Genomic DNA, 25,760 nt, shown 5'->3' with positions numbered 1-25,760 from the left:
GGGTTTTTTTTGTTTTTTTTTTCCTCGAGACAGAGTTTTGCTCTTGTCATCCAGGGTGGAGTGCAGTGGCACGATCTCGGCTCACTGCAACCTTCACCTCCCAGGTTCAAGCCTCCCGAGTAGCTGGGATTACAGGCGCCTGCCTCCACACCCAGCTAATTTTTGTATTTTTGGTAGAGACGGGCTTTCACCATGTTGGCCAGGCTGGTGTTGAACTCCTGACCTCAGGTGATCTGCCCACCTTGACCTCCCAAAGTGCTAGGATTACAGGCATGAGCCACCACGCCTAGCCAAGAGTTTTTTAAAACAATGGTTTTGACATTTTTCGATCAGATTTTTACTTCGTAAAAATAGAGTAGACTTTATTAAGCCATTGTCGAAACTGTAAATGGCTTGTGAATCTCACAGGTACCATATTTTTTAAAAAACTTCTTGAGAGAGGGTCTTGCTCTCTTGCCCAGGAGGGAGTGCAGTCTCTACAGCCTTGACCTCCCAGGCTCAAACAATCCTCCCACCTCAGCCTCCTGAGTGGGTGGAACCACAGGTGTGCCCCACTGTGACCTGCTAATTTTTCAATTTTTGGTAGAGATGGGATCTCCCTATGTTTGCCAGGCTGGTCTCAAACTCTTAGGCTAAAGTGATCCTTCCACCTCAGCCTCCCTAAGTGCTGGGATTACAGGTGTGAGCCACCATGCCTGGCCTCATATTCCTTGTATAATAGAACTTTATGAAGCAGATTATGTTGAATCCCATTGAGAAACTTCAGTTACTGAGGACTAACAGAAATTTAAAATTGGAAATTGTAGAACTTACAGGTCCAGTGGAGGGTGGTATTTATAACAAGGCTCAACTATGTCAAAGAGGAAAAAAAGGTTAAGAAAATAAGTCTTGCGGGGCATGGTGGCTCACGCCTGTAATCCCAGCACTTTGGGAGGCTGAGGTGGGCAGATCACCTGAGGTCAGGAGTTCGAGACCAGCCTGACCAACATGGTGAAACCCCATCTCTACTAAAATACAAAAAAATTAGCTGGGTATAGTGGCGGGCATCTGTAATGTCAGCTACTTGGGAGGCTGAGGTGGGAGAATCACTTGATATCAGAAGGCGGAGGTTGCAGTGAGCCGAGATCGCACCATTGCACTCCAGCCTGGCAACAGAGCAAGACTCTGTCTCAAAAAAAAAAAATGAAAGTAATAGTCTTTTTGAGGTGGTCTTCTAGATAGAATATTATACCTCAGATTCTGCTGAGCTGCTTTTTAAATATTGTTCAATATTTGTCCTTAATTTTTTTGAGAGAAACAGCCCATCTCTTTGAACTTCATCTATTTTCCTATATCTGTCCCTCCATATCCTTTACCATATCCATGTAATTACCAGAAGGGGCAACTATTTTATTTTATTTATCTTTTATTTATTTATTTTTTACAGACATGGCATCTCACTATGTTGTTCAGGCTGGTCTTGAACTCCTGGGATCAAATGATCCTCTTGGCTCCGCCTCCCAAATTCCTAGGATTATAGGCATGAGTCACCATGCTCGGCCTAGTAAATATTTTATTTCATAAGGAGTCTTAAGTTTGTCAGTGAAGGACTTTTTAGATCTTTTGTTGTTAGGCCAAAGACTTTTACTTAAGTCTAAGCTTTTGTTTAAAGGTACTTAAGATTAAATCATTTAAGTTATAAAGCAAAACATTATCATCTTAAATTTCATTTCAATATTATATATATAGTTTTTTTTTTATTTTTATTTTTTACCATTTTCTGGTTTGTTTTCTTTTGAGATGGAGTTTCTCACTTGTTGCCCAGGCTGGAGTGCAATGGCGCGGTCTCAGCTCACTGCAACCTCCACCTCCCGGGTTCAAGCGATTCTTCTGCCTCAGACTCCCGAGTAGCTGGGATTACAGGAGCCCACCACCACACCCAGCTAATTTTTGTATTTTTAGTAGAGACGGGGTTTCACCATGTAGCCAGCTGGTCTCAAACTCCTGACCTCAGGTGATCTGCTTGCCTCGGCCTCCCAAAGTGCTGGGATTGCAGGCATGAGCCACCATGCCTGGCCTACCATTTTCTTATTGTGGTAAAATATACATAACACTTTACTGTTTTTTGTTTGTTTGTTTGTTTTGAGACGGAGTCTCACTCTGTTGCCCAGGCTGTAGTGCAGTGGCGCAATCTCGGCTCATTGCAACCTCTGCCTCCTGGGGTCAAGTGATTCTCCTTCCTCAGCCTCCCGAGTAGCTGGAATTACAGGTGTGTGCCACCACACCCAGCTAATTTTTTTGTACTTTTAGTAGAGACGGGGTTTTTGCCATGTTGGCTAGGCTGGTCTGGAACTCCTGACCTCAGGTGATCTGCCCTCCTCAGCCTCCCAAAGTACTGAGATTACAGACGTGAGCCACTGCACTTGGCCTTGGCCATTTTTAAGTATACAGTTCAGTGGCATTAAATACATATATAATGTACAACCATCGCCATATATAGTTTTTAGGCTGAGTTAAGACCCATTACTATAATACAGTTGAATCAAAACTATATATAGGTTTTTGAGGGTTTTTTGGAGGCAGAGTCTCGGTCTGTTCCCCAGGCTGGAGTATGGTGGTGCAATCATGGCTCACTGCAGCCTTAACTTCCCAGGCTCAAGCAATCCTCCCACCCAGCCTCCAGAGTAGCTGGGGCCACAGGCACAAACCAACATGCCTGGCTTATATATTTTTTAGAGATGGGTTATTGTTATGTTGCCCAAGATTAGTTTTTAAATTGCGTCAAGATTCCTTTTCTCTTTTATTTTTGAGGTGGAGCCTTACTCTCAAAACTAGGGCCATTTTACTGCATTCCAGACTGGATGACAGAATGAGACCCTGTCTCTAAAAAATATTTGAAAAAAAAAAAAAAAGACTGCTTTTAAAAAAATACCTTGGTTGCATATGAATTGAGATCTATTTTAGTCTGTAGGTTGTGACCCATTAGCCATAAAATTAGTATATTCTGATCAGTGTTGTATTGATTTTTTAGAAATTATTTACTGATATATAATAGTTGTACATATCTTGGGCATACACATTATATTTTGATTCCTGTATACGATATCTAATGATCAAATCAGGGTAATTGGGATTAATCAGCATTTAAAAAGTTAATTAAACAGAATAAAAATTATCAAAGTAGGGCTGGGCATGGTGGCTCACACCTGTAATCCCAGCACTTTGAGAAGCTGAGGTGAGAGGATGGCTTGAACCCAGGAGTTTGAGGTTATGGTGAGCTATGATCGTGTCACTGTAGTACAGCCTGGGCAACAGAATGAAACCTTGTCTCTAAAACATAAAAATAAAAGTTTGACAAAAATGAAACTTTCACAAGTCGTGCTTTGATGGTTTTTTTTTCCCCCTTGGGCTCAAGCAATTCTCTCACCTCAGCCTCTAAAGTAGGCAGGACTACAGGCATGGGCCACCATGCCCAGCTAATTATTCTTGTAGAACTTTAAAGTTATGCCTAACTTTTCAATTTGTTATGCAATTTATTTTATTTTATTTTACTTTATTTTTTTGAGATGGAGTCTTGCTCTGTTGCCGAGGCAGGAGTGCAATGACGTGATCTCGGCTCACTGCAACTTCCGCCTCCTGGGTTCAAGCGATTGTTGTGGCTCGGCCTCCCAAGTAGCTGAGATTCCAGGTGCCCGCTACCACACCCAGCTAATTTTTGTATTTTTAATAGAGATGGGGTTTCAACATGTTGGCCAGGCTGGTCTTGAATGCCTGACCTCAGGTGATCTGCCCTCCTTGGCCTCCCAAAGTGTTGAGATTACAGGTGTGAGCCACCGCACCCAGCCTGTTATGCAATTTATTTATTTATTTATTTATTTGAGCCGGAGTTTCACTCTTGTTGCCCAGGCTGGAGTGCAATGGTGTGATCTCCGGCTCGCCGCAACCTCCGCCTCCCAGGTTCAAGAGATTCTCCTGCCTCAGCCTCCCGAGTAGCTGGGATTACGTGCATGTGCCACCACACCCGGCTATGCAATTTAAATGAGAATATAAATTAGTAGTATGATTTAGTTAGCCTGGATTTATTTTTTATTTTTTATTTTTTTGAGACAGATTCTTGCTATGTTGCCCAGGCTGGAGTGCAGTGGCGTGATCTTGGCTTTCTGCAACCTCCACCTCCTGGGCTCAAGAGATTCCCCTGCCTCAGCCTCCCAGGTAGCTGGGCCTGTAGGCGCCTGCCCCCATGCCTGGCTAACTTTTTGTATTTTTAGTAGAGATGGGGTTTTTACCATGTTGGCCAGGCTTGTCTCAAACTCCTGAGCTCAAGTGATCCATCTGCCTCAGCCTCCCTAAAGTGCTGGGATTACAGGCATGGATGTTTCCTATCCTGGATGTTTTAATTCATTTTATCAGAATTAATTTTGCAATTGAGGGCCGGGCGCGGTGGCTCACGCCTGTAATCCCAGCATTTTGGGAGGCCTAGGCGGGTGGATCACGAGGTCAGGAGATCAAGACCATCCTGGCTAACATGGTGAAACCCTGTCTCTACTAAAAATACACAAAATTAGCCAGGCGTGGTGGCGGGCGCCTGTAGTCCCAGCTACTCGGGAGGCTGAGGCAGGAGAATGGCCTGAACCCAGGAAGCAGAGCTTGCAATGAGCCAAGAGTGATCACGCCACTGCACTCCAGCCTGGGCGACAGAGTGAGACTCCATCTCCAAAAAAAAAAAAAAAAAAAAAAAAATTGCAATTGAAAACATAAATTTAATAAACTGTTATTAACATTTTGATAGAATATCTTGATGTGGTTTACTGGATATCTGATATCAAAATGGAGTTTTGTAACATCTCTAGTAAATGGCCCTCATTTAATTTTGACAGTGATATATTATAGAAATTTAAACATCCATCTTCTTCTTTGAAATCAGGTTTGGCAGGAAATAAATGTGGAAGCTAAACATGTTAAAGATATCATGAAAACACTAGAGAGCTTTAAACTAGACAGCACTCCCTTGAAAGCGGCACAGCATGACCTTCCAGCTTCTGAGGGAGAAGTCTGGTCCATGCCTGTACCTGTTGAACGAAGGTAAGTGGAAACCTTTTAAGAAACCAGTTATCCCAAGAAGCTTATAGCATTGATTATATCTAGAAGGAGGATGGGGTGGCTGAGAGACAGGAATGGGAGGGAGTTTTCTTTACTGAACGTTCTCTCTTTTATAACTCACTGGTCTTGAACCTTGTGCCTTTTTGACCTATTTCAAAAAATAAGATTTAGGTAGGAATAATTTAAAAATATGCTTTTGTGAATGACCTTACAGTGGTAGAGACAGTGTTATCTTGTGGAAGGAGAATGGGGTTAGGAATTGAAATATCCAAGCTCTGTGTCTGTCTTTGCCACTCTCTGTAGCTTTGGGAAAATAATAGAACCTTTTTAGGCCTCAGATTTTTCTTTTTTTTTCTTTTTTTTTTTTTTTAGACAGAGTCTCACTCTGTCACGAGGCTGGAGTGCAGTGGCACGATCTCGGCTCGCTGCAATCTCCGCCTCCCGGGTTCAAGTGACTTCCCTGCCTCAGCCTCCTGAGCAGCTGGGACTACAGGCACACACCACCTGTATTTTAGTAGAGGCGGGGTTTCACCATGTTGGCCAGGCTGGTCTCGTTCTCCTCACCTCGTGATCCACCTGCCTCAGCCTCCCAAAGTGCTGGGATTACAGGCCTGAGCCACCGTGCCCAGCCAGGCCTCAGATTTTTCTTACGCAAAGAGAGGAAGTTAGACTAACAGTGGTTCTCAAACAGGGATCACAGAATACTTCTTTTCATCAAGCTATAATGAAAAATGGAAAATTTTTCTAAATTTGCTAAAATTGAAAAAATGGGCTTTTTAATTCATAGAGAACAGTAAAAATAAAATGTTCTGAATTTTAGGGTTTTCTCTGGCTTTTTTTCCCCAACTTCCTACTACCAAGTGCCAGCAAATGAACAACTAGTGATACTGATATTTACTGAAATACTGTAACTAGCCAATCATGCATAGTTTTATTGCACATTTTTCAACTGACAAGTGTGCAGGTGGATGTTATCTATTTCACTTACATAATAGATTTCCTAGTTTGTATTATAGATTTAAATATTGACTGTGTCATGCCTTTCTAGAAAGAACACTTATGACTTCCCAGGTTCATTGCCCGTTAACCTTGCATTAAGATGTTGCTCAGATTGTTTTCAGTTTTAACATTTTGTCATTGCAACTCTGATTACTTGTTTTTTTTTTTGTTGTTTTTAAGACTAGTTAAGTGCAGTAGTGAGAAGGAGGGGAAGAATAGAACAAGGAGTTTGATCTGTAACTGACTGTGAACAATCAATTGAGATAACTCACTACATTCGGACCAGCCTTGGTTACATTTTATTTTATTTTATTTATTTGTTTTTTGAGACGGAGTCTCACTCTGTCACCTGGGCTGGAGTGCAGTGGCATGATCTCGGCTCACTGCAGCCTCTGCCTCCTGAGTTCAAGCAATTCTCCTGCCTCAACCCCCCAAGTAGCTGGAATTACAGGCACCTGCCATCATGCCCAGCTAATTTTTTGTATTTTTAGTAGAGACAGGGTTTCACCATGTTGGCCAGACTGGTCTCGAACTCCTGACCTCGTGATTCACCCACCTTGGCCTCCTAAAGTGCTGGGATTACAGGCGTGAGCCACCACGCCCGGCCTGGTTGTATTTTATAATACAGGTACTGCATTATACACCTACAGTGTCCTGAACTATTTTAGGCTATAGGTGTTATTTTATTGCAATAAGCCTTCCAAATAAGTCATATTTTCCCTGTATTTCAGATAAGACAGCTGAGGTACAATAAGGTTGGGTAACTTTTCCCCACTATCACAAAACTGATAACTGGTAGAGCTAGGATTTGAACCTAGATATATTGTGTTTTATAATAATGATTACAAAGCTGGCACTCTCTGCTGTAGCAGTCCTAACAATCTCTAATTAAAAAGGTGGATTTAGGGGCATCACTCCCAGAGAGTCTGATATGGTAGATAGCAGGTAGAACTCAAGAATCTACCGGTGATTCTGACGTCGGTGGTCCATAGGTCACATTTTCAGAAGACCCATACCATCATGTTCTTGACATTTAAAATCAATTAATGAGTACTGATTATTTCTTAGCCACTTTTATTTTTATTTTTATTTTTTTTTGAGACAGAGTCTTGCTCTGTCGCCCAGGCTGGAGTGCAGTGGCGCGATCTCGGCTCACTGCAACTTCCGCCTCCCGGTTCAAGCAATTCTCCTGTCTCTGCCTCCCAAGTAGCTGGAATTACAGGCACGTGCCACCACGCCCGGCTAATTTTTGTATTTTTAGTAGAGACGGGGTTTCACCGTGTTGGCCAGGCTGGTCTTGAACTCCTGACCTCAGGTGATCCACTCGCCTTGGCCTCCCAAAATGTTGGGATTACAGGCGTGAGCCACCGCACCCAGCCACAACTTTTATTTTCTTAATCTCCACATAAAAGGACTGTACTAATGTTCTGTTACTGACTCCTGATATCCTTTGGATATTTACTAAATTTTTCCCTTGCCTCATAAGCACTTTCACATAATTACATTTCTTGTTATAGTACATAATAGTTCACTAAAACACAGTAGCTCATTAAAGAAAAATAGAAAAATTCATTGAAGTAGGGGGAAAATCACATAGTCATCCTAGTTTGTTTCCTTCTGGTCTTTTATGCATTATTTTCATAGTTGTAGGTGTGCTATATCCATAATTTACAACATTGTACCCTCTTTTAAGAAAAATCCTAATAATAGTCAACAATCATTGCATATTACTGTGTGCCAGGTACTGTGTTTGTTGTTTTACATGTATTATTTAATTCTCAAAACCACCTTAGAAGGTAGGTACTAATTTTTTTAGCCCCAATTTCTGATGAGGATAAGCTAAGATAGGTTAAGTAATTTGCTCTTCATATTTTAAACATTTATGATTTATATACCATGTCAGATCTTTTTCTCTGCAGTTTTTTAAGAGTTATTTGCCACTGTTCTGACTGGTATGTAACCTATATAGTTAACCATGCTCTTAATGTTTTTTCCCTTCTTTTTTCATTATTATAAATAAAGTTGCACTGAATAGTTGTGAGTAAAAATTTTTCCACATTTATAATTTTTTCCCCTAATTTCAGAAGTAGAACTAATAGATGAGTCAAGTTGTGTTTTTGCTTTTGTCTGTTAATTTGTTTTATTCTTATTTACTTGCTCTTTTCTCCTTCTGGAGAATCATCACTTGGGTCTTGTATTAGTCTGCTTGGGCTACCACAACAAAATACCATACACTGGGTGGCTTAAACAACATACATTTGTTTCTCACACTTCTGGAGGCCGGGAAGTCCAAGATCAAGATGTGGCCAATTTGGTTCCAGGTGAGGGCTCTCTTCCTGAGCAGACAGCCACCTTCTCTCTGTGTGCTCACATGACAGAGAGAGTAAGTGAGCTCTTTCACATCAGGGACTCTTACTTACTTCCTTACTCCTAATATTCATATTGCGCACTGGGGCTTTAACATATGAATTTTGGGGAGGACACAAACATTCAGCCTCTAACAGTCCTATAACTCCTCTCAGTTATTGGTAAGATCTTTCCAACAAATAGATGTTCCCAGTGGGAAATCAGTTGATTCTGAATTTAATGAAGTATTTGGTCACCTCAGTCTCACAAGCAGAGAGGGAGGATTTCCTCTGAGGGGTGGTGGGAAGTTAAGCCCTAAATGGTGTTCCTTCTTATTGCTTCTCGCTTTCTTCAGTATCGTTTTCTGTTCCTGATTTTGAATGCTCTAGATTACTGGTAAGTTTTCCTCTTTGACTTTATTTGTGGCATCTGTTTCTTCCTATAATTTATTTTACTTGCTCCCTTAACTGGGCATCTTTTAAGATTCTTTTTATTTTTCTATTAGTCTTTATTTGTACTCATGCTTAAGAGGGTCATTCTTTTTTTTTTCTTTTTTTTTTTTTTGAGATGGAGTCTCGCTCTGTTGCCCAGGCTGGAGTGCAGTGGCACAATCTCAGCTCACTGCAACCTCTGCCTCTCAGGTTCAAGCAATTCTCCTGCCTCAGCCTCCCATGTAGCTGGGACTACAGGTGTGTGCCACCATGCCCGGCTAATTTTTGTATTATTAGTAGAGACGGGGTTTCACCTTGTTGGCCAGGCTGATCTCGAACTCCTGACCTCGTGATCCACCTGCCTTGGCCTCCCAAAGTGCTGGGATTACAGGCGTGAGCCTATGCTCCCGGCCGAGAGTCATTCTTTCTTCACCTATGTTGGTGATCCTAACCTTATGATCAGCTAAATTTTAGTACCATTAAAGAACAGATTCAACTGATCCAGTATTCTCTTCTAGAATTGTACACAAAAAATGTGAGTACAGGCCAGGCACGGTGGCTCACGCCTGTAATCCCAGCACTTTGGGAGGTCGAGGTGGGCGGATGCCAAGGTCGGGAGTTCAAAACCATTCTGCCTAACACAGTGAAACCCCGTCTCTACTAAAAATACAAAAAAAAAAAAAAAAAAAAATTAGCCGGGCATGGTGACAGGCACCTGTAGTCCCAGCTACTCTGGAGGCTGAGGCAGGAGAATGGCGTGAACCTAGGAGGCGGAGCTTGCAGTGAGCCGAGATTGCGCCACTGCACTCCAGCCTGGGCGACAGACACTCCGTTTCAAAAAAAAAAAATGTGAGTACAAGGAGGTTCATTAAAGCCTTATATAGAAAAGGTTAGACATAGCTTAAATGCCACTAGATGTGACATTCTTTTCAAATGTCAGCTGATGTCCCTCAAATATCTTCCCATCTCACAGAATAAAACCCAGAGTTTTCATGTCTTTCAAGCCCTATGAGACCTGGTTCCCCACAGCCTCTGGAACCTAAGTTCTTACAGCTCTCTCCCTCAGGCACTGTGCTGTGGCCTTGAACAAGCCCAGCCCACAAATGCTTCACTCCTTTCACCTGCCTTTCCCTCAGCTCCAGTGCTGAATGACCTGTTCCCTTCTTTCATTTAGGTCTCTACTCAGTTGTCACCTCAGAAAGTCTGTCTCTGACTTTGCCACCTAAAAACCACCCCCGATGATCCTGTAGCCCCTTTCCCTTCTTTTTCTTTTTGAGACAGAGTCTCACTCTGTCACCCAGGCTGGAATGCAATAGTGCATCTCAGCTCACTGTAGCCTCCACCTCCTGGGTCCAGGCAATTCTAATGCCTCAGCTTCCTGAGTAGCTGGAATAATTACCCAGCAATTTTTTTTTTTTTTTTTTTGAGATGGAGTCTCATTCTGTCGTCCAGGCTGGAATGCAGTGGTGTAATCTTGGCTTACTGCAGCCTCCCAAGTAGCTGGGATTACAGGCATGCACCACCATGCCCAGCTAATTTTTTTGTATTTTTAGTAGACAGGGTTTCACCATATTTGCCAGGCTAGTCTCGAACTCCTGACCTCAAGTGATCTGTCCGCCTGGTCTTGAACTCCTGACCTCAAGTGATCCACCTGCCTTGGCCTCCCAAAGTACTGGGATCACATGTGTGAGCCACCACGGCCAGCCAAATTTTTGTATTTTTAGTAGAGATGGGGTTTCTCCATGTTGGCCAGACGGGTTTCAAACTCCTGACCTCAAATGATCCACCTGCCTCAGCCTCAAAGTGCTGGGATTACAGGCATGAGCCACCATGCCTGGCCCCCTTCTTTATTCTTCTTGATAGCACTTAATATTACCTGCTGTACTGTTTGATGCACCGCTTATACACACACACGTATGTAAGTCTATGACAGTAAGGGTTGTTGTTGAAATTATTATTATTATTTTTTAAGATGGAGTCTCACTCTGTTGCCCAGGCTGGAGTGCAGTGGCATGACCTCAGCTCACTGCAACCTCCGCCTCCCGGGTTCAAGTGATTCTTCCACCTCAGCTTTCCAAGTAACTGGGATTATAGGCGCCTGCCACCAGGCCAGGCTAATTTTTGTATTTTTAGTAGAGACGGGGTTTTACCATGTTGGACAGGCTGTTCTCGAACTTCTGACCTTGGGTGATCCACCTGCCTCGGCCTCCCAAAATGCTGAGATTACAGGCGTGAGCCACTGCGTCCAGCCAGATGATGTATATTTGCACATACCCTGCACACATCCTTCTGTATGCTTTAAATCATATTTAGATTACTTGTAACACCTAATACAATGTTATATGTAACATTGTATGTAAAAGTAAATGTTATATAAATAGTTGTTTCACTATATTATATAGAGAATAATGACAAAAAAAGGTTTGTACATGTTCAGTACTGACTCAACCATCTTTATTTTCAAAATGTTTTTCATTGGCAATTGGTCGACTCCACATTGTGGAATCTGCAGATATGGAAGGCCAACTATACTTTATTATATGTCAGTGTCTATTTTGTATTATTTCTCTAGCAAAGGGAAAAATACATACACAGAAATACTTCCTGAATCCAAAATTGAACCCCCATCATTGCTTCACATACACGTTAGTTTGGTGTTATCATCCTCCCAAATTCTCATTCTCAACTTTCCACATCTGGGAGTGTCTTTTTTTTTTTTTTTTTTTTTTTTTGAGATGGAGTCTCGCTCTGTCACCCAGGCTGGAGTGCAGTGGCGTGAGCTCGGCTCACTGCAACCTCTGCCTCCTGGGTTCAAGCGATTTTCATGCCTCAGCCTCCCAAGTAGCTGAGATTACAGGTCCACAGCACCATGCCCATCTAATTTTTGTATTTTTAGTAGAGACGGGGTTTCGCCATGTTGGCCAGGCTGGTCTTGAACTCCTGACCTCAGGTGATCCACCTGCCTCGGCCTCCCACAGTACTGGAATTACAGGCGTGAGCCCCCGCGCCCAGCCTAGGAGTGTCTTTTCTTTCTTTTTGAGACAGTCGTGGTCTGTTTCCCAGGCTGGAGTGCAGTGGTGCAATCTCGGCTGACTGCAACCTCTGCCTCCCGGGTTCAAGTGATTCTTTTGCCTCAGCCTCCTGAGTAGCTGGGATTACCAGTGCGTGCCCCCACACCCAGCTAATTTTTTGTATTTTTAGTAGAGATGGAGTTTTGCCATGTTGGCCAGGCTGGTCTCGAACTCCTGGCCTCACATGATCTACCCACTTCAGCCTCCCAAATTGCTGGGATTGTGAGCCACCGTGCCCGGCCTGAAGTGTCTTTACTAATAGAGTGTCTCTGAGACTCTTCTCATTGTTACTCCCTTAAACTAGGCCCTCATCTCGTATCTCAGTGATATTTGTAATCACAAACATCTCACTGCTTTCTGTGTTTTCTCTATCAGTATATCATGTTCAGTATTAGACTAATCTTTCTAAAATGTTTTCAGTGGATCCTTGTTGGCAGTTAGCTAAAAGCTAAGCCTCTTGAACTGGTATTCATATCTTCTATGGACCGAACCATTTCTGCTCAGTATTATCGCTTAATGTTCAGCATTATGTGTTAGACTGGTGTCTTTATTATCCTTTACATGGATTAAGCTCATTTTTGTTTCTTTGCTTTTCTTTATTGATGTTCTGTCTATAATTGTACCCTCTTGTTTAGTTCAACTCCTGCATTTCCAGTCCCAGTTTCTTTTCTGTCTTCATGAGGCCATTCCCATTGCCATGGTGCTAGGTCTGTTTCACACCATCTAGTATACGTGCCTAGCTTTACATAGCTTCTGTCTGTTTAACTATACTGTGGTTTATTTGAGAATAGGACTCCTTTTTTGTTTGTTTGTTTTCCCCCTTGTAAATGGCTGCAACCAAATCTGGGAGCAGAGTAGGAGCCTAACAGATATTTGAGAAGTCTGAATTCTGTTATAGAAATAAGGATGAAATGAGGACCAACACAGGGGCTCACGCCTGTAGTCCCAGCTCTTTGGGAGGTCAAGGTGGGAGGATCGATTGAGCCCAGGGGTTTGATACTAGCCTAGGCAACATAGTGAGACCTTGTCTCTACAAAATACAAAAATTAGCCTTGTGTGGTGCCATGTGGCTGTAGTCCTTCCTACTCGGGAGGCTGAGGTGGGAGGATTGCTTGAGCTTAGGAGGTCAAGGCTGCAGTGACAGAGCAAGACCTTGTCTCAAAAAATAATAATAATAAAAAATAAATACATAAAGGTGAAATGAGGTGATGTATGTAAATGTAAAGCACTGAACATGAGTTCTAGTAACTGTTCATAGCTAGTGCTTTATCAGTTTTTTAAATGGGAAAATGATTAAATTTTATTAATTAAAACACAAAAATTATGGTATAGATTGAGCTTCCCTGATCCGAAAATTCAAAATGTTTCAAAAACTGAAACTTTTTGAGCACCAACATGACACTCAAAGGTCATGCTCAAAGGAAGTGCTCATTGGGACATTTTAGATTGTGGATTTTCAGATTAGAGATGCTCAGCTGGTATGTATATGGAAATATTCCAAAATCTGAAAAAATCCAAAATTCAAAACACTTCTGGTCCCCAAAATTTTGAATAAGGGATACTCAATCTGTATATTCTAAATAAATGGTACCAAATTACATACATACCATTGGATAAATGTGAATTGAATACTTGTATTGTATTCTGGTTGTCTCGATAAAACTCTCTTCTCTGATAATTTTTTTTCAGTTTCCAACAATCAGATGCATTCATCTTTGATATACAACAATTTCCTTTCTAAGTAGAGGTGACCATTACTTCCCCTCCATTATTTCTGTAATATAACTATACTGCATTCCTTTAATTAAATCACCAACAGATATGTCAGATTTAAATTTTATTTTATTTTTATTTTTTTGAAACGGAGTCTCATTCTGTTGCCCAGGATAGAGTACAGTGGCATGATCTTGGCTCACTCCAGTCTCCACCTCCCAGGTTCAAACGATTGTCCTGCCTCAGCCTCCCGAGTGGCTGGGATTACAGGTGCACACCACCACGCCTGGCTAATTTTTTGTATTTTTAGTAGAACGGGGTATCAACATGTTGGCCAGGCTGGTCTTGAACTCCTGACCTCAAGTGATCCACCCACCTTGGCCTCCCAAAATGCTAGGGTTGCAGGTGTGAGCCACCGCGCCTCGCCCAGATTTAAATTTTAGATCTTAGGTTTCAACATCCTGAAGTTTATTCAGTCGTGTCTTGTGTTCAGTTGTTGCATTGGCTTCTTTAGTTCATAGACTCTAACTTACACAGTATGTGTGTTCATCCATATGTGGAGTTGATTATGATATTAATGAGTTTTTGTTTGATTAGACCCTCACCAGGACCTAGAAAACGCCAATCTTCTCAGTACAGTGACCCTAAATCACATGGTAATCGTCCAAGTACAACTGTCAGAGTTCACCGTTCATCTGCACAGAATGTTCACAATGACAGAGGGAAAGCTGTTCGTTGTCGTGAAAAGAAAGAACAGAATAAAGGAAGAGAGGAAAAGGTAAATGTTAATTGATTTTTATAAATGAAAGTTATTTTTGAACCGTAAAAATGAAGACTGTACAAATTTATTTATTTTTTCTTTTTTTCCTTTTTTGAGACAGTCTCACTCTGTCGCCCAGGCTGGGGTGCAGTGGCATGATCTTGGCTCACTGCAACTTCCACCTCCTGGGTTCAAGCAATTCTCATACCTCAGCCTTCCGAGTGGCAGGGATTACAAGTGGGCGCCACCACATCGAGCTAATTTTTGTATTATTAGTAAAGATGGGGCTTCAGCAAGTTGGCCAGGCTAGTCTCGAACTCTTTACCTCAGGTTATCTGCGCGCCCCACCCCCCGCCCCCCTGCCAGGCCTCCCAAGGTGCTGGGATTACAGGTGTGAGCCATTGTGCCCAGCCCAAATTTCAATAAGCTGTAGTCATCAGTTTGCCAGCGCTATAATAAAACCTTAGTTATACTACATCTAGGCTGGGATTTTCCCCACTTGCAATTCAACAAATATTTTGGCTTTTTTCGGTAACTTTATATTTTGATATAATTTCAGACTAGCAGACAATTTGCAGGAATGGTATAAGGAACTTCCATATATACTTTACCTAGTTTTACCAATTATTAATATTATGCCCCTTTTGACTTATCATTTTATTTCTCTGTATACCCTTTTCCTGAACCATTTGAGACTAAGTTGTATATATAATGCTCCTTTAACCTTCAATATTTCAGAATGTATATCCTGAGTACTAAGACATTCTTTTACGTAAAAACAACACAATTATCGGCTAACACAGTGAAACCCCATCTCTACTAAAAATTAGCCGTGGTGGTGGGCGCCTGTAGTCCCAGCTACTCAGGAGGCTGAGGCAGGAGAATGGTGTGAACCCGAGAGGCGGAGCTTGCAGTGAGCCGAGACCGCGCCACTGCACTCCAGCCTGGGCGACAGAGCGAGACTCCGTCTTGAGAAAAAAAACAAAACAAAACAAAACACAGTTATCAAAAGCTGTAAATTTTACATTGTTATAGTACTGTTCATCTAATCCACAGACCTTTATAAAATTTTGCCAATTATCCCAATAATGTCATATAGAGATTTTCCCCCTTCTGTCCCCGCTAGGTCAGATTACAATGTAGAAGCACACATCGAATTTAGTTATCATGTTTCTTTAGTCCCTTTTAATACAGACATCTCAGCTTTTGCCTTTCTTGGACTGGAATTTTTGAAGAATTCAGGCCAGTTATTTTGTGGAATATTCCTCAGTTTGGGCTTGCCTGATACTTCCTCAGGATTAGATTAAGATTATTCATTTTTTTTTTTTTGGCCGGGCATGGTGGCTCATGCCTGTAATCCCAGCACTTTGGGAGGCTGAGGCGGGTGAATCACTTGAGGCCAGGAGCTCTAGACTAGCCTGGCCAACATGGTGAAACCCTGTCTCTACTAAAAATACAAAAATTAGCCGGACATGTTGGCAGGCACCTATAATCCCAGCTACTGGGGAGGCTGAGGCCAGAGAATCACTTGAACCCGGGAGGCAGAGGTTGCAGTGAGCTGAGATCACACCACTGCAGTCTAGCCTGACCAACAGAGCGAGACTCAGTCTCAAAAAAAAAAATTATTCATTTTTGGCAGGCATACCATTGGTATGATGGTTTTTTTCTCTCAGTGTATCATATAAGAAGGCACAGGGCCGGGCGCGGTGGCTCACGCCTGTAATCCCAGCACTTTGGGAGGCCGAGTTGGGCGGATCACGAGGTCAGGAGATCGAGACCATCCTGGCTAACACGGTGAATCCCCGTCTCTACTAAAAATACAAAAAAATTAGCCAGGCGAGGTGGCAGGCGCCTGTAGTCCCAGCTACTGGGGAGGCTGAGGCAGGACAATGGCTTGAACCCGGGAGGTGGAGCTTGCAGTGACCTAAGATCACGCCACTGCACTCCAGCCTGGGAGACTGAGTGAGACTCCGTCTCAAAAAAAAAAAAAAAAAGAAGGCATAGGATTTCTGTTTGTCCTATTACTGGTGATAAGTTGGATTGCTTGGTTAGGTGGTGTCTGCTTGGTCTCTCCACAATAAACTTACCATTTGACCCTTGTAATAATTTGTGGGAAGTACTTTGAGACTATGTAAATACTCTGTTTCTCATCAATATCTCATCTGCTAGTTTTAGCACCCAGTGATTCTTGTCTGAATCAGCTATTTCTGCACTGACTGCAAAATCATAATTTTCTAATGCCAGTATTGCTTCTATATTAATTATAAAAGCTGAGTGTAGATGTTGCTTTGGTTTTTAAAAATTTTTGTTTGTTATTTTTAATTTGACACATAATAATCATACATATTTATGGGGTACACTGTGATAATTCAATACACATATACAATGGGTAATGATCAAATCAGAGTAATTAACATATCCATCACCTCAAACATTTATCATTTCTTTGTGTTGGGAATATTCAAAATCTGTTCTTCTAGTTATTTGAAAATGTACCATAAGTTGTTTTTAATTACAGTCACCTGGCTGGGCATGTTGGCTCACTCCTGTAATCCCATCACTTTGGGAGGCCAAGGCGGGCAGATCACTTGAGGTCAGGAATTCGAGACCAGCCTGGCCAGCATGGTGAAACCCTGTCTCTACTAAAAATACAAAAAAAATTAGCCGGGGTGGTGGCACACACCTGTAATCCTAGCTACTTGGGAGGTTGATGCAGGAGGATTGCTTGAGCCTGGGAGGCGGAGTGAGCCAAGATCGCGCCACTGCACTCCAGCCTGGGAGACAAAGTGAGACTCTGTCTCAAAAAAATTAAAAAATAATAGTAATTGCAGTCACCCTATAGCACTATAGAACACTAGGATTCATTCCACCTATCTGGCTGTACTTTTGTATTTGTTAACCAATGTCTGATAAACCCACCTTCCCCTACCCATCCCAGCCTCTAGTAACCATTATTCTACTCTGTACGTCTATGAGATCAACTTTTTTAGCTTCGTCATGAGTGAGAACATGTGTTATTTATCTTTCTGTGCTTGCTTTATTTCTCTTAACATGATATCCTCCAAACTCATCCATGTTGCCATGAATGACAGAATTTCATTCTTTTTTGTGGTTACGTAGTATTTCACCATATATATATATATACTATATATATATGTATATGCATGCCACAGTTTCTTTATTCATTCATCTGTCGATAGGAACTTAGGTTGATTCCATGTCTTGGCTATTGTGAATAGTGTTTATAATAGTATGGCAGTTCCTTAAAAAACAAAAACTAGAACTACCATATAATCTAGCAATCCTGATGCCGGGTATATCCAAAGGAAGGGAAATGAACATGTCAGACATATCTGCACTCGTATGTTCATTAATCCTATTCCTCCCATGAGGAACCTCCATACTGTTCATAGTGGCTATATTATCTTACATTTCCAAGAACTTTGTATATGAATTCTTTCTCTAAATCCTCACCAGCATTTGTTAGTTTTTGTCTTTTTTTTTTTTTTTTGGAGACAGTCTCACTCTGTTGCCCAGGCTGGAGTGCAGTGGCATCATCTTGGCTAACTACAACCTCCGCCTCTCAGGTTCAAGCAGTTCTCATGCCTCAGCCTCCTGAGTAGCTGCAACTACAGGCACACGCTACCACGCCTAGCTAATTTTTTGTATTTTAGTAGAGACGGGGTTTCACCATGTTGCCCAGTCTGGTCTCGAACCCCTGAGCTCAGGCAGTCCACCTGCCTCAGCCTCCCAGAGTGCTGTGATTACAGGTGTGAGCCACCACACCCAGCAGTTTTTGTCTTTTTGCTTACACCCATCCTAATTAGGGCAAGATGGTATCTCATGGTGGTTTTGATTTGCAATTCCCTGATGATTAGTGACATTGAGGATTTTTTTTTTCATATGCCTCTTGGCCATTTATATGTCTTCTTTTGAGAGATGTCTATTCCAATTCATTTACCCATTTTTTAATTGGATTATTTGTGGGGGGGTTTTTGCTCTTGTTTGAGTTCTTTGTATATTCTGGATATTAATCCCTTGTCAGATGAATAGTTTGCAAATATTTTCTCCCATTCTACAGGTTGCCTCTTTATTCTTTTAATTGTTGCCTTTACTGTGCAGAAGCATTTTAGTTTTATATAATCACATTTGTTTAGTTTTGCTTTTGTTGCCTGTGCTTTTGAGGTCTTCCCAAAATCTTGGCCCAGACCAATGTCCTGAAGCATTTCTCCTACGTCATCTTCTAATAATTTCATAGTTTCAGGTGTAAACGTTTATATCTTTAATTTATTATATGGTAAGAGTTAGGGGGTCTAGCTCCTTATTTCTGCAAATGGATATCTAGTTTTCTCAGCACCACTTATTAAAAACACTGCACTTGCTCCAGTGTATGTTCTTGGTGCTTTTGTTGAAAATCAGTTGGCTGTAAATACATGGATTTCTGGATTCTCTATTCTGTTCCATTGGTCTGTATGTCTGTTTTTATGCCAGTACCATGCTGTTTTGGTTACTAGAGCATTGCAGTTTAGGGTCAAGTAGTGTGATGTCTCCAACTTTGTTCCTTTTGCTCAGGATCTCTTTGGAGTCTTTTGTGGTTCTCCTTTTCTATTTCTTTTTTTTTTTTTTTTTTTTTTGAGACGAAGTCTCGCTCTATCACCCAGTCTGGAGTGCAGTGGCAGGATCTTGGCTCACTGCAACCTCCACCTCCCGGATTCAAGCAATTGTCCCTGCTCAGCCTCCTGAGTAGCTGGGGTTATAGGCGCCCACTACCACGCCCGGCTAATTTTTGTATTTTTAGTAGAGACGGGGTTTCACCATGTTGGCCAGGCTGGTCTGAAATCCTGACCTCAGATGATCCGCCCGTCTCAACCTCCCAAAGTGCTGGTATTACAGGAGTGAGCCACTGTGCCCAACCAATTTTTTTTCTTTCTTTCTTTTTCTTTTTTTTTTTTTTCTGAGATGGAGTCTTGCTCTGTCACCAGGCTGGAGTGCAGTGGTGCGATCTCAGCTCACTGCAACCTCCGCCTCCCAGGTTCAAGCGATCCTCCTGCCTCAGCCTGCCGAGTAGCTGGGACTGTAGGCACGTGCCACCATGCCCAGCTAATTTTATTTATTTATTTATTTATTTATTTATTTTATTATTTATTTATTTATTTATTTATTTATTTATTTATTTATTTATTTATTTTTGGAGACAAGAGTTTCACTCTGTCGCCCTGGCTGGAGTGCAGTGGCACGATCTTGGCTCACTGCAACCTCCACCTCTCAGGTTCAAGCGATTCTCCTGCCTCAGACTCCCAAGTAGCTGAGACTACAGGCGCAGGCCACCATGCCCAGCTAATTTTTGTGTTTTTTAGTAGAGACGGGGTTTCACCATATTGGTCAGGCTGGTTTCGAACTCCTGACCTTAGGTGATCCACCTGCCTCGGCCTCCCAAAGTGCTGGGATTACAGGCGTGAGCCACCTCGCCTGGCAATATTTTGTATTTGTAGTGGAGACAGGGTTTCACCATGTTGATCAGGATAGTCTCGATCTCGACCTCGTGATCCGCCCGCCTCGGCCTCCCAAAGTGTTGGGATTACAGGCGTGAGCCACTGCGCCTGGCCAGTGTTTTATGGTTTTTAGCACATGTCATATATATGTCTTGTTAGATTTTACACCTAAGTATTTCATTTTTGTAATGATTGTAAACAGTTATGTATTTTTAATTTCAGTCTGTATGTTAATTGTTAAGCTATAGAAATTCAACTGAATTTTAAAAATTATTTATTTTTTAAAAGTTGTGGTAAAATATACATAACATAAAATTTACCATTTAAAATATTTCAAGTGTGCAGTTCAGTGGTATTAAGTAGTACATTCACATGTTCCACTAGTTGTGGAATCATCACTACTGTCTATCCACAGAACATTATTTATTTTTCAAAACTGAAACACTACACCCATTAAAGTCATCATTCTTATCATTCTCCCCTTCATCCCAGACCTTGGTAACCACCATTCTGTTTCTCTATGAATTTGACTATTCGAGGTACCTCATCTGAGTGGAATCATACAGTATTTTCCCCTTTTTGACTTACTCGTTTTACTTAGCATAGTGTTTTAGGGATTTTGCCATGTTGTAGTATGTCAAAATTTCCTTCCTCTTTAAGGCTGAGTGCTATTCCATTGCATATATATTTCATGCTTTGTTTATCATTCATTTGTTGATGTACACTTGGGTTGCTCTCACTGTTTGGCTTTTGTGAATAATGCTGCTTTGAATATGAGTGCACAGATATTTCTCCAAGACCCTGCTTTTAAGATTTTTGGATATATACAAGAAGTGGATTTGCTGGGTCATATGGTAATTCCATTTTTAATTTTTTTTTTAAGACAGAGTCTTGCTCTGTTTCCCAGGCTGGAGTGCAGTGGCGCAATCTTGGCTCACCGCACCCTCCGCTTGCCGGGTTCAAGTGATTCTCCTGCCTCAGCCTCCCAAGTGTCTGGGATTACGGGCACCCGCCACCAGGCCCGACTAATTTTTTTAGTAGAGATGGGGTTTCACCATGTTGGCCAGGCTGGTCTTGAACTCTTGACCTCAGATGATCTGCCCGCCTTGGCCTCCAAAAGTGCTGGGATTACAGGCATAAGCCACTGCATCCAGCCTCATTTTTAATTTTTTGAAGAATGACAAAACTGTTTTCCACAGTGGCTGCACCATTTTATATTCCTACCAGGATTACAGTTTCTCTACATCCTCATCAATGCTTGTTATTTTCGGGTTTCTTTGATAATAACCATGTAATTGGGTGTGAAGTAGTATCTCATTGTGGTATTGATTTGCATTTTCCCAGTCATATAGTTGACATTTTTCCCAATAATATAGTTGACTTTTTTGCATATAGTAAAATGCACATAACATAAAATTTACCATTTTAACGGTTTTTAAGTGTACAGTGCAGATGTTGTTGTACTAAGCGTATCAACATTGCTACGCAGCCATCACAACCATTCATTTTCAGATCTCTTCATCTTGCAAAGCTGAAACTCTGTACTCCTTAAACAATAACTCACCATTCACCCTCCCTGCAGCCCCTGGCAACCACCATTCTACTTCCTCTCTCTGTGAATTCGACTACTTATGTAAGTGGATCATATGGCATTTGTCTTTTTGTGACAGGCTTATTTATAGCCGTCCCTGCTATCTTTAGGTTACTGTTTGTGTGGAGTATCTTTTTTCATTCTTGCACTTTTAACCTATTTGTGTGTCTAGATCTAAAGTGTCTCTTGTAGACAACATATAGTTGGTTCATGTTTTTTTATTTTAAAATTTATTTTATTAATTAATTTTAGAGACAGGATCTGACTGTGTTGCCCAGGCTGGAGTACAGTAAATATTCAAAGTGTACTATATCATAATGCACTAAAGCCTCAAACTCCTGAGTTCCAGTGATCCGCCCCCCTACCCAGCCTCCCAGGTAGATGAGACTATAGGTGCACACCCTGTCAGTTTTTTGTCCATTCTGCCAGTTTGTCTTTTGATGGGAGGTTTTAATCCATTTAAGCCAATTACTGATAAGGAGGGACTTCTGTTATTTCAGTCTTTATATGCCTATCTGTCTTTTTCCTTAATTTTCTACATTACTGGCTGGGGATGGTGCTCATGCCTGTAATCCTAGCACTTTGGGAGGCCAAGACAGGCAGATTGCCTGAGCTCAGGAGTTCGAGACCAGCATGGACAAGATGGTGAAAGCCCGTTTCTACTAAAATACAAAAAATCGGCCAGGCATGGTGGCGGGCACCTGTAATCCCAGCTACTCAGGAGGCCGAGGCATGAGAATCTCTTGAACCCGGGAGGCAGAGGTTGCAGTGAGCCAAGATTGCACCATTGCACCCCCAGCCTGGACGACAGAGCAAAACTCCATCTCAAAAAAAAAAAAAAAAATCAAAACAAAAAAATAATTTTCTACACTACTGTCTTCTTTTGTGTTTAGTTGATTTTTTTTTTTTTTTTTTTTTTTTTTTTGAGACAGAGTCTTGCTCTGTCACCCAGCCTGGAGTGCAGTGACACAATCTCAGCTTACTGCAACCTCAGCCTCCCAGGTTCAAGCGATTCTCTTGCATCAGCCTCCTGCATAGCTGGAATTACAGATATGTGTCACCACACCTGGCTAATTTTTGTATTTTTAGTAGAGACAGTTTCACCATGTTGGTCAGGCTGGTCTCGAACTCTTGACCTCAAGTGATCCACCCGCCTCACCTCCCAAAGTATTGGGATTACAGGCGTGAGCCACTGCGCTAGGCCATTTAGTTGAGTTTTTGCAGTGAAATGTTTTAATTCCCTTCTCATTTTCTTTTGTGTATATTTGTATATTTTATAGCTGTTTTCTTTGTGTTCTCCATGTTTCTCAGGCTGGTATATGGTGGCAGGATCGTAGCTACTTGTAGACTCAAGTTTCTGGGCTCAAGCAATCCTCCCACCTTAGCTTCCTGAGTAGCTGGGACTACAGGTGTACACCTCCAAGCCTGGCTGATGTTTTCATCTTTTTTGTAGAGACAGGGTCTCACTGCGTTGCCCAGGCTTGTCTCAAATCCTGGCCTTAAGCAATCCTTGCATTTCAGCGTCTCAAAATACTGGGATTACAAGCATGAGCCAACCATGTGTGACTCACAGAGACTTTAAAAATTCCCGTGTGTGGTTACTTTTGAATTTCCTAGACTTTGAATGTCTATTTCCCCAGAAAGGAAAAAAGAGAAAAATGAAGGGGATGGGGGAAATAAAAGGTCGGTGGCCCTTTAACTCTCCTGAAGTTGCTTCAGCCTGAAGGGGAAGGGCTTGCAACAATGGGAGGAGGGGTGCAACCATAGCTGCCCCCTGTGACTGCAAGGTCAGAAGCTGCATTCGGCAATCAAAACACACATACCTAGTTTTTGGAGGACAGGGTCCTTTTTGACCATCCTGGCTCCTGTGAACTGCCTGCAGACTACTCCAGGAGCACGTGTACAGTTGCCTACTAAGGGCCTACGGGCTGAGTTGTTTATTCCATTTTGTGCTGCTATCACAGAATACCACAGACTGGGTAATCTATAAAGAACAGGATTTTTTTCCCTCACAGTTCTGGAGGTTAGGAAGTCCAAGATCAGGGTGCTGGCATGTTCAGTTGTTTGGTGAAGGCTGCATCCTCTGGAGTAGAGGAACACTTTGTTCTCACATGGCTGAAGGAATAAGAGCAGGAAATCCAAATGCTGTGTGATACCTCTTTGTAAGGGCCTTAATCCCATTCATGAGGAAGGAACCCTTGTGGCATAATCCCCTCTCAAAGGCCCAACTTTTAATACTAGCACATTAGCTACTGAGTTTCAACACCTTGCTTTTGGAGGGACACATTAAAACCATAGCAGTAGCTGGGCTGAAATTAACCAGAATTAACCATAATTTGTCATTTACTATCCAGGTTTCCCCCTGGAAGTTGCAGTCCTCCCAATAGACTCCAGAGTTCCTAAATAGTTGCATCAAACAGATTCTGCAGGTGCAGTTTTTGTTTAGGTGGAGATACAGATTCTTGATGCTTCCTACTCTGTCAGTCTTCCACGATCCTGTCCCAGTAATTGATTTTTATATGTTTATCTTCTATCTTGTCACCTTAATACTATGCTAGAATTGTTCATTCTAGGAGAATTTTTGTAGATTCCTTAGTATTTTCTGTGTGGACAATTATGTTATCTGCAAATATTTCTGTATTTTTGGATTTCTATGCCTTTTATTTCCTCTTCTTACCTTATTGCATTGGCTAGAACTTCCAGTACTATGTCAGATATTTAAGAGTGACAAAGTAGATGTCCTTGCTGTGTTCCTGTTCCTGATTTTAGGAGGAAAGAATTCAATGTTTCATCACAGAGAGTATAATGTTAGCTGTAGGTGTTTTTGTAGATGTTTTTTTTTTTTTTTTTTTTTTTTTTTTTTTTTGAGACAGAGTCTCGCTCTGTTGCCCAGGCTGGAGTGCAGTGGCGTGATCCCCACTCACTGCAAGCTCCGCCTCCCGGGTTCACGCCATTCTCCTGCCTCAGCCTGCCGAGTAGCTGGGACTACAGGCGCCCGCCACCACGCCCAGCTAATTTTTTGTATTTTTAGTAGAGATGAGGTTTCACCGTGTTAGCCAGGATGGTTTTGTGGATACTCTTTATCAGGTTGAGGATATTCCCTTTAAATTCTATTTTTCTGAGAGCTTCTGTCCTGGATGGGTATTCAGTTTTAGCACATGCTTTTCTGCGTTTGTTGCATGATCACATGGGTCTTTTTCTTTAGTCTCTTAATATAGTGGATTATATTGATTAATTTTTGAACATTGAACTAGTCTTATGTCCCTGGAATAATTCTCACTTGGTCATGGTATGTAATTCTTTTTATATCTTGCTGAATTCTATTTGGTAATATTTTGTTAACAATTTTTGCATCTGTATATTCATGAATGATACTGGTCTATAGTTTTTCCTTTGTTTTGTTTTTTGGAACTGTCTTCATCTGATTTCAGTATCAGGGTAATATAGCCTTTTATAAAATGAATTGAGAAATTTTCCTTCTGTGCTCTGGAAGAGGTTGTATAGAATTGATTTAATTCTTTTAAAAAAATTTTTTTTGAGACAGGGTCTCACTCTGTCACCCAGGCTGGAGTGCAGTGGCGCGATCTTGGCTCACTGCAACCTCTGCCTCCTGGGTTCAATAGATTCTCGTGCTTCAGCTTCACGAGTAGCTGGGGTTACAGATGCGTGCCACCACGCCTGGCTAATTTTTTTGTATTTTTAGTAGAGACAGAGTTTCACCATGTTGGTCAGGCTGATCTTGAACTCCTGACCTCAGGTGATCCTCCTGCCTCGGCCTCCCAAAGTGCTGGGATTATAGGGGTGAGCCACCACGCCGGGCCTTAATTCTTTTTTAAATGTTTCTACAATGAAACTACCTGGGCTTGAATATTTCTTTAAAACTATGAATCACCTTCATTAATAGTTATGGTACTGTTCAGATTATCTTCTTTTATTAGGTGAGTTGTGGTAGTTTGTGATTTTCAAAGAATTAGTCCATTTAATCCAAGTTGTCAAATTTATGTATGTAGCATTTTTGTAGGATTCCTTATGCTTTTTTTTTTTTTTTTTGAGATGGAGTCTCGCTTTGTCGCCCAGGCTGGAGTGCAGTGGCATGATCTTGGCTCACTGCAAGCTCCGCCTCCTGGGTTCACACCATTCTCCTGCCTCAGCCTCCCTGAGTAGCTGGGACTACAGGTGCCCGCCACCACGCCCGACTAATTTTTTGTATTTTTAGCAGTGACGGGGTTTCACCATGTTAGCCAGGATGGTCTCGATCTCCTGACCTCGTGATCCACC

General features: G+C 41.8%; 1 protein-coding gene across 3 annotated transcripts in view; it reads left to right on the top strand.

The window, feature by feature from the left end:
• LOC100991443 (katanin p60 ATPase-containing subunit A1) overlaps positions 1 to 25,760 on the top strand; it is a 119,588-nt gene that overhangs the window by 76,824 nt on the left and 17,004 nt on the right. For all 3 annotated transcript variants that reach the window (XM_063605017.1, XM_063605016.1, XM_003811520.4), the window contains 2 exons: positions 4,904 to 5,061; positions 14,237 to 14,417. In XM_063605017.1, the coding sequence (XP_063461087.1) occupies positions 4,904 to 5,061; positions 14,237 to 14,417 (339 nt within the window). The remainder of the gene's footprint in view (positions 1 to 4,903; positions 5,062 to 14,236; positions 14,418 to 25,760) is intronic.

This window comes from Pan paniscus, chromosome 5, assembly GCF_029289425.2.
Source record: "Pan paniscus chromosome 5, NHGRI_mPanPan1-v2.0_pri, whole genome shotgun sequence".
In the NCBI taxonomy this organism is placed as follows: Eukaryota; Metazoa; Chordata; class Mammalia; order Primates; family Hominidae; genus Pan; species Pan paniscus.
Note: the sequence above shows the minus strand (reverse complement) of the source record. Positions and strands in the feature narration are given on the sequence as shown.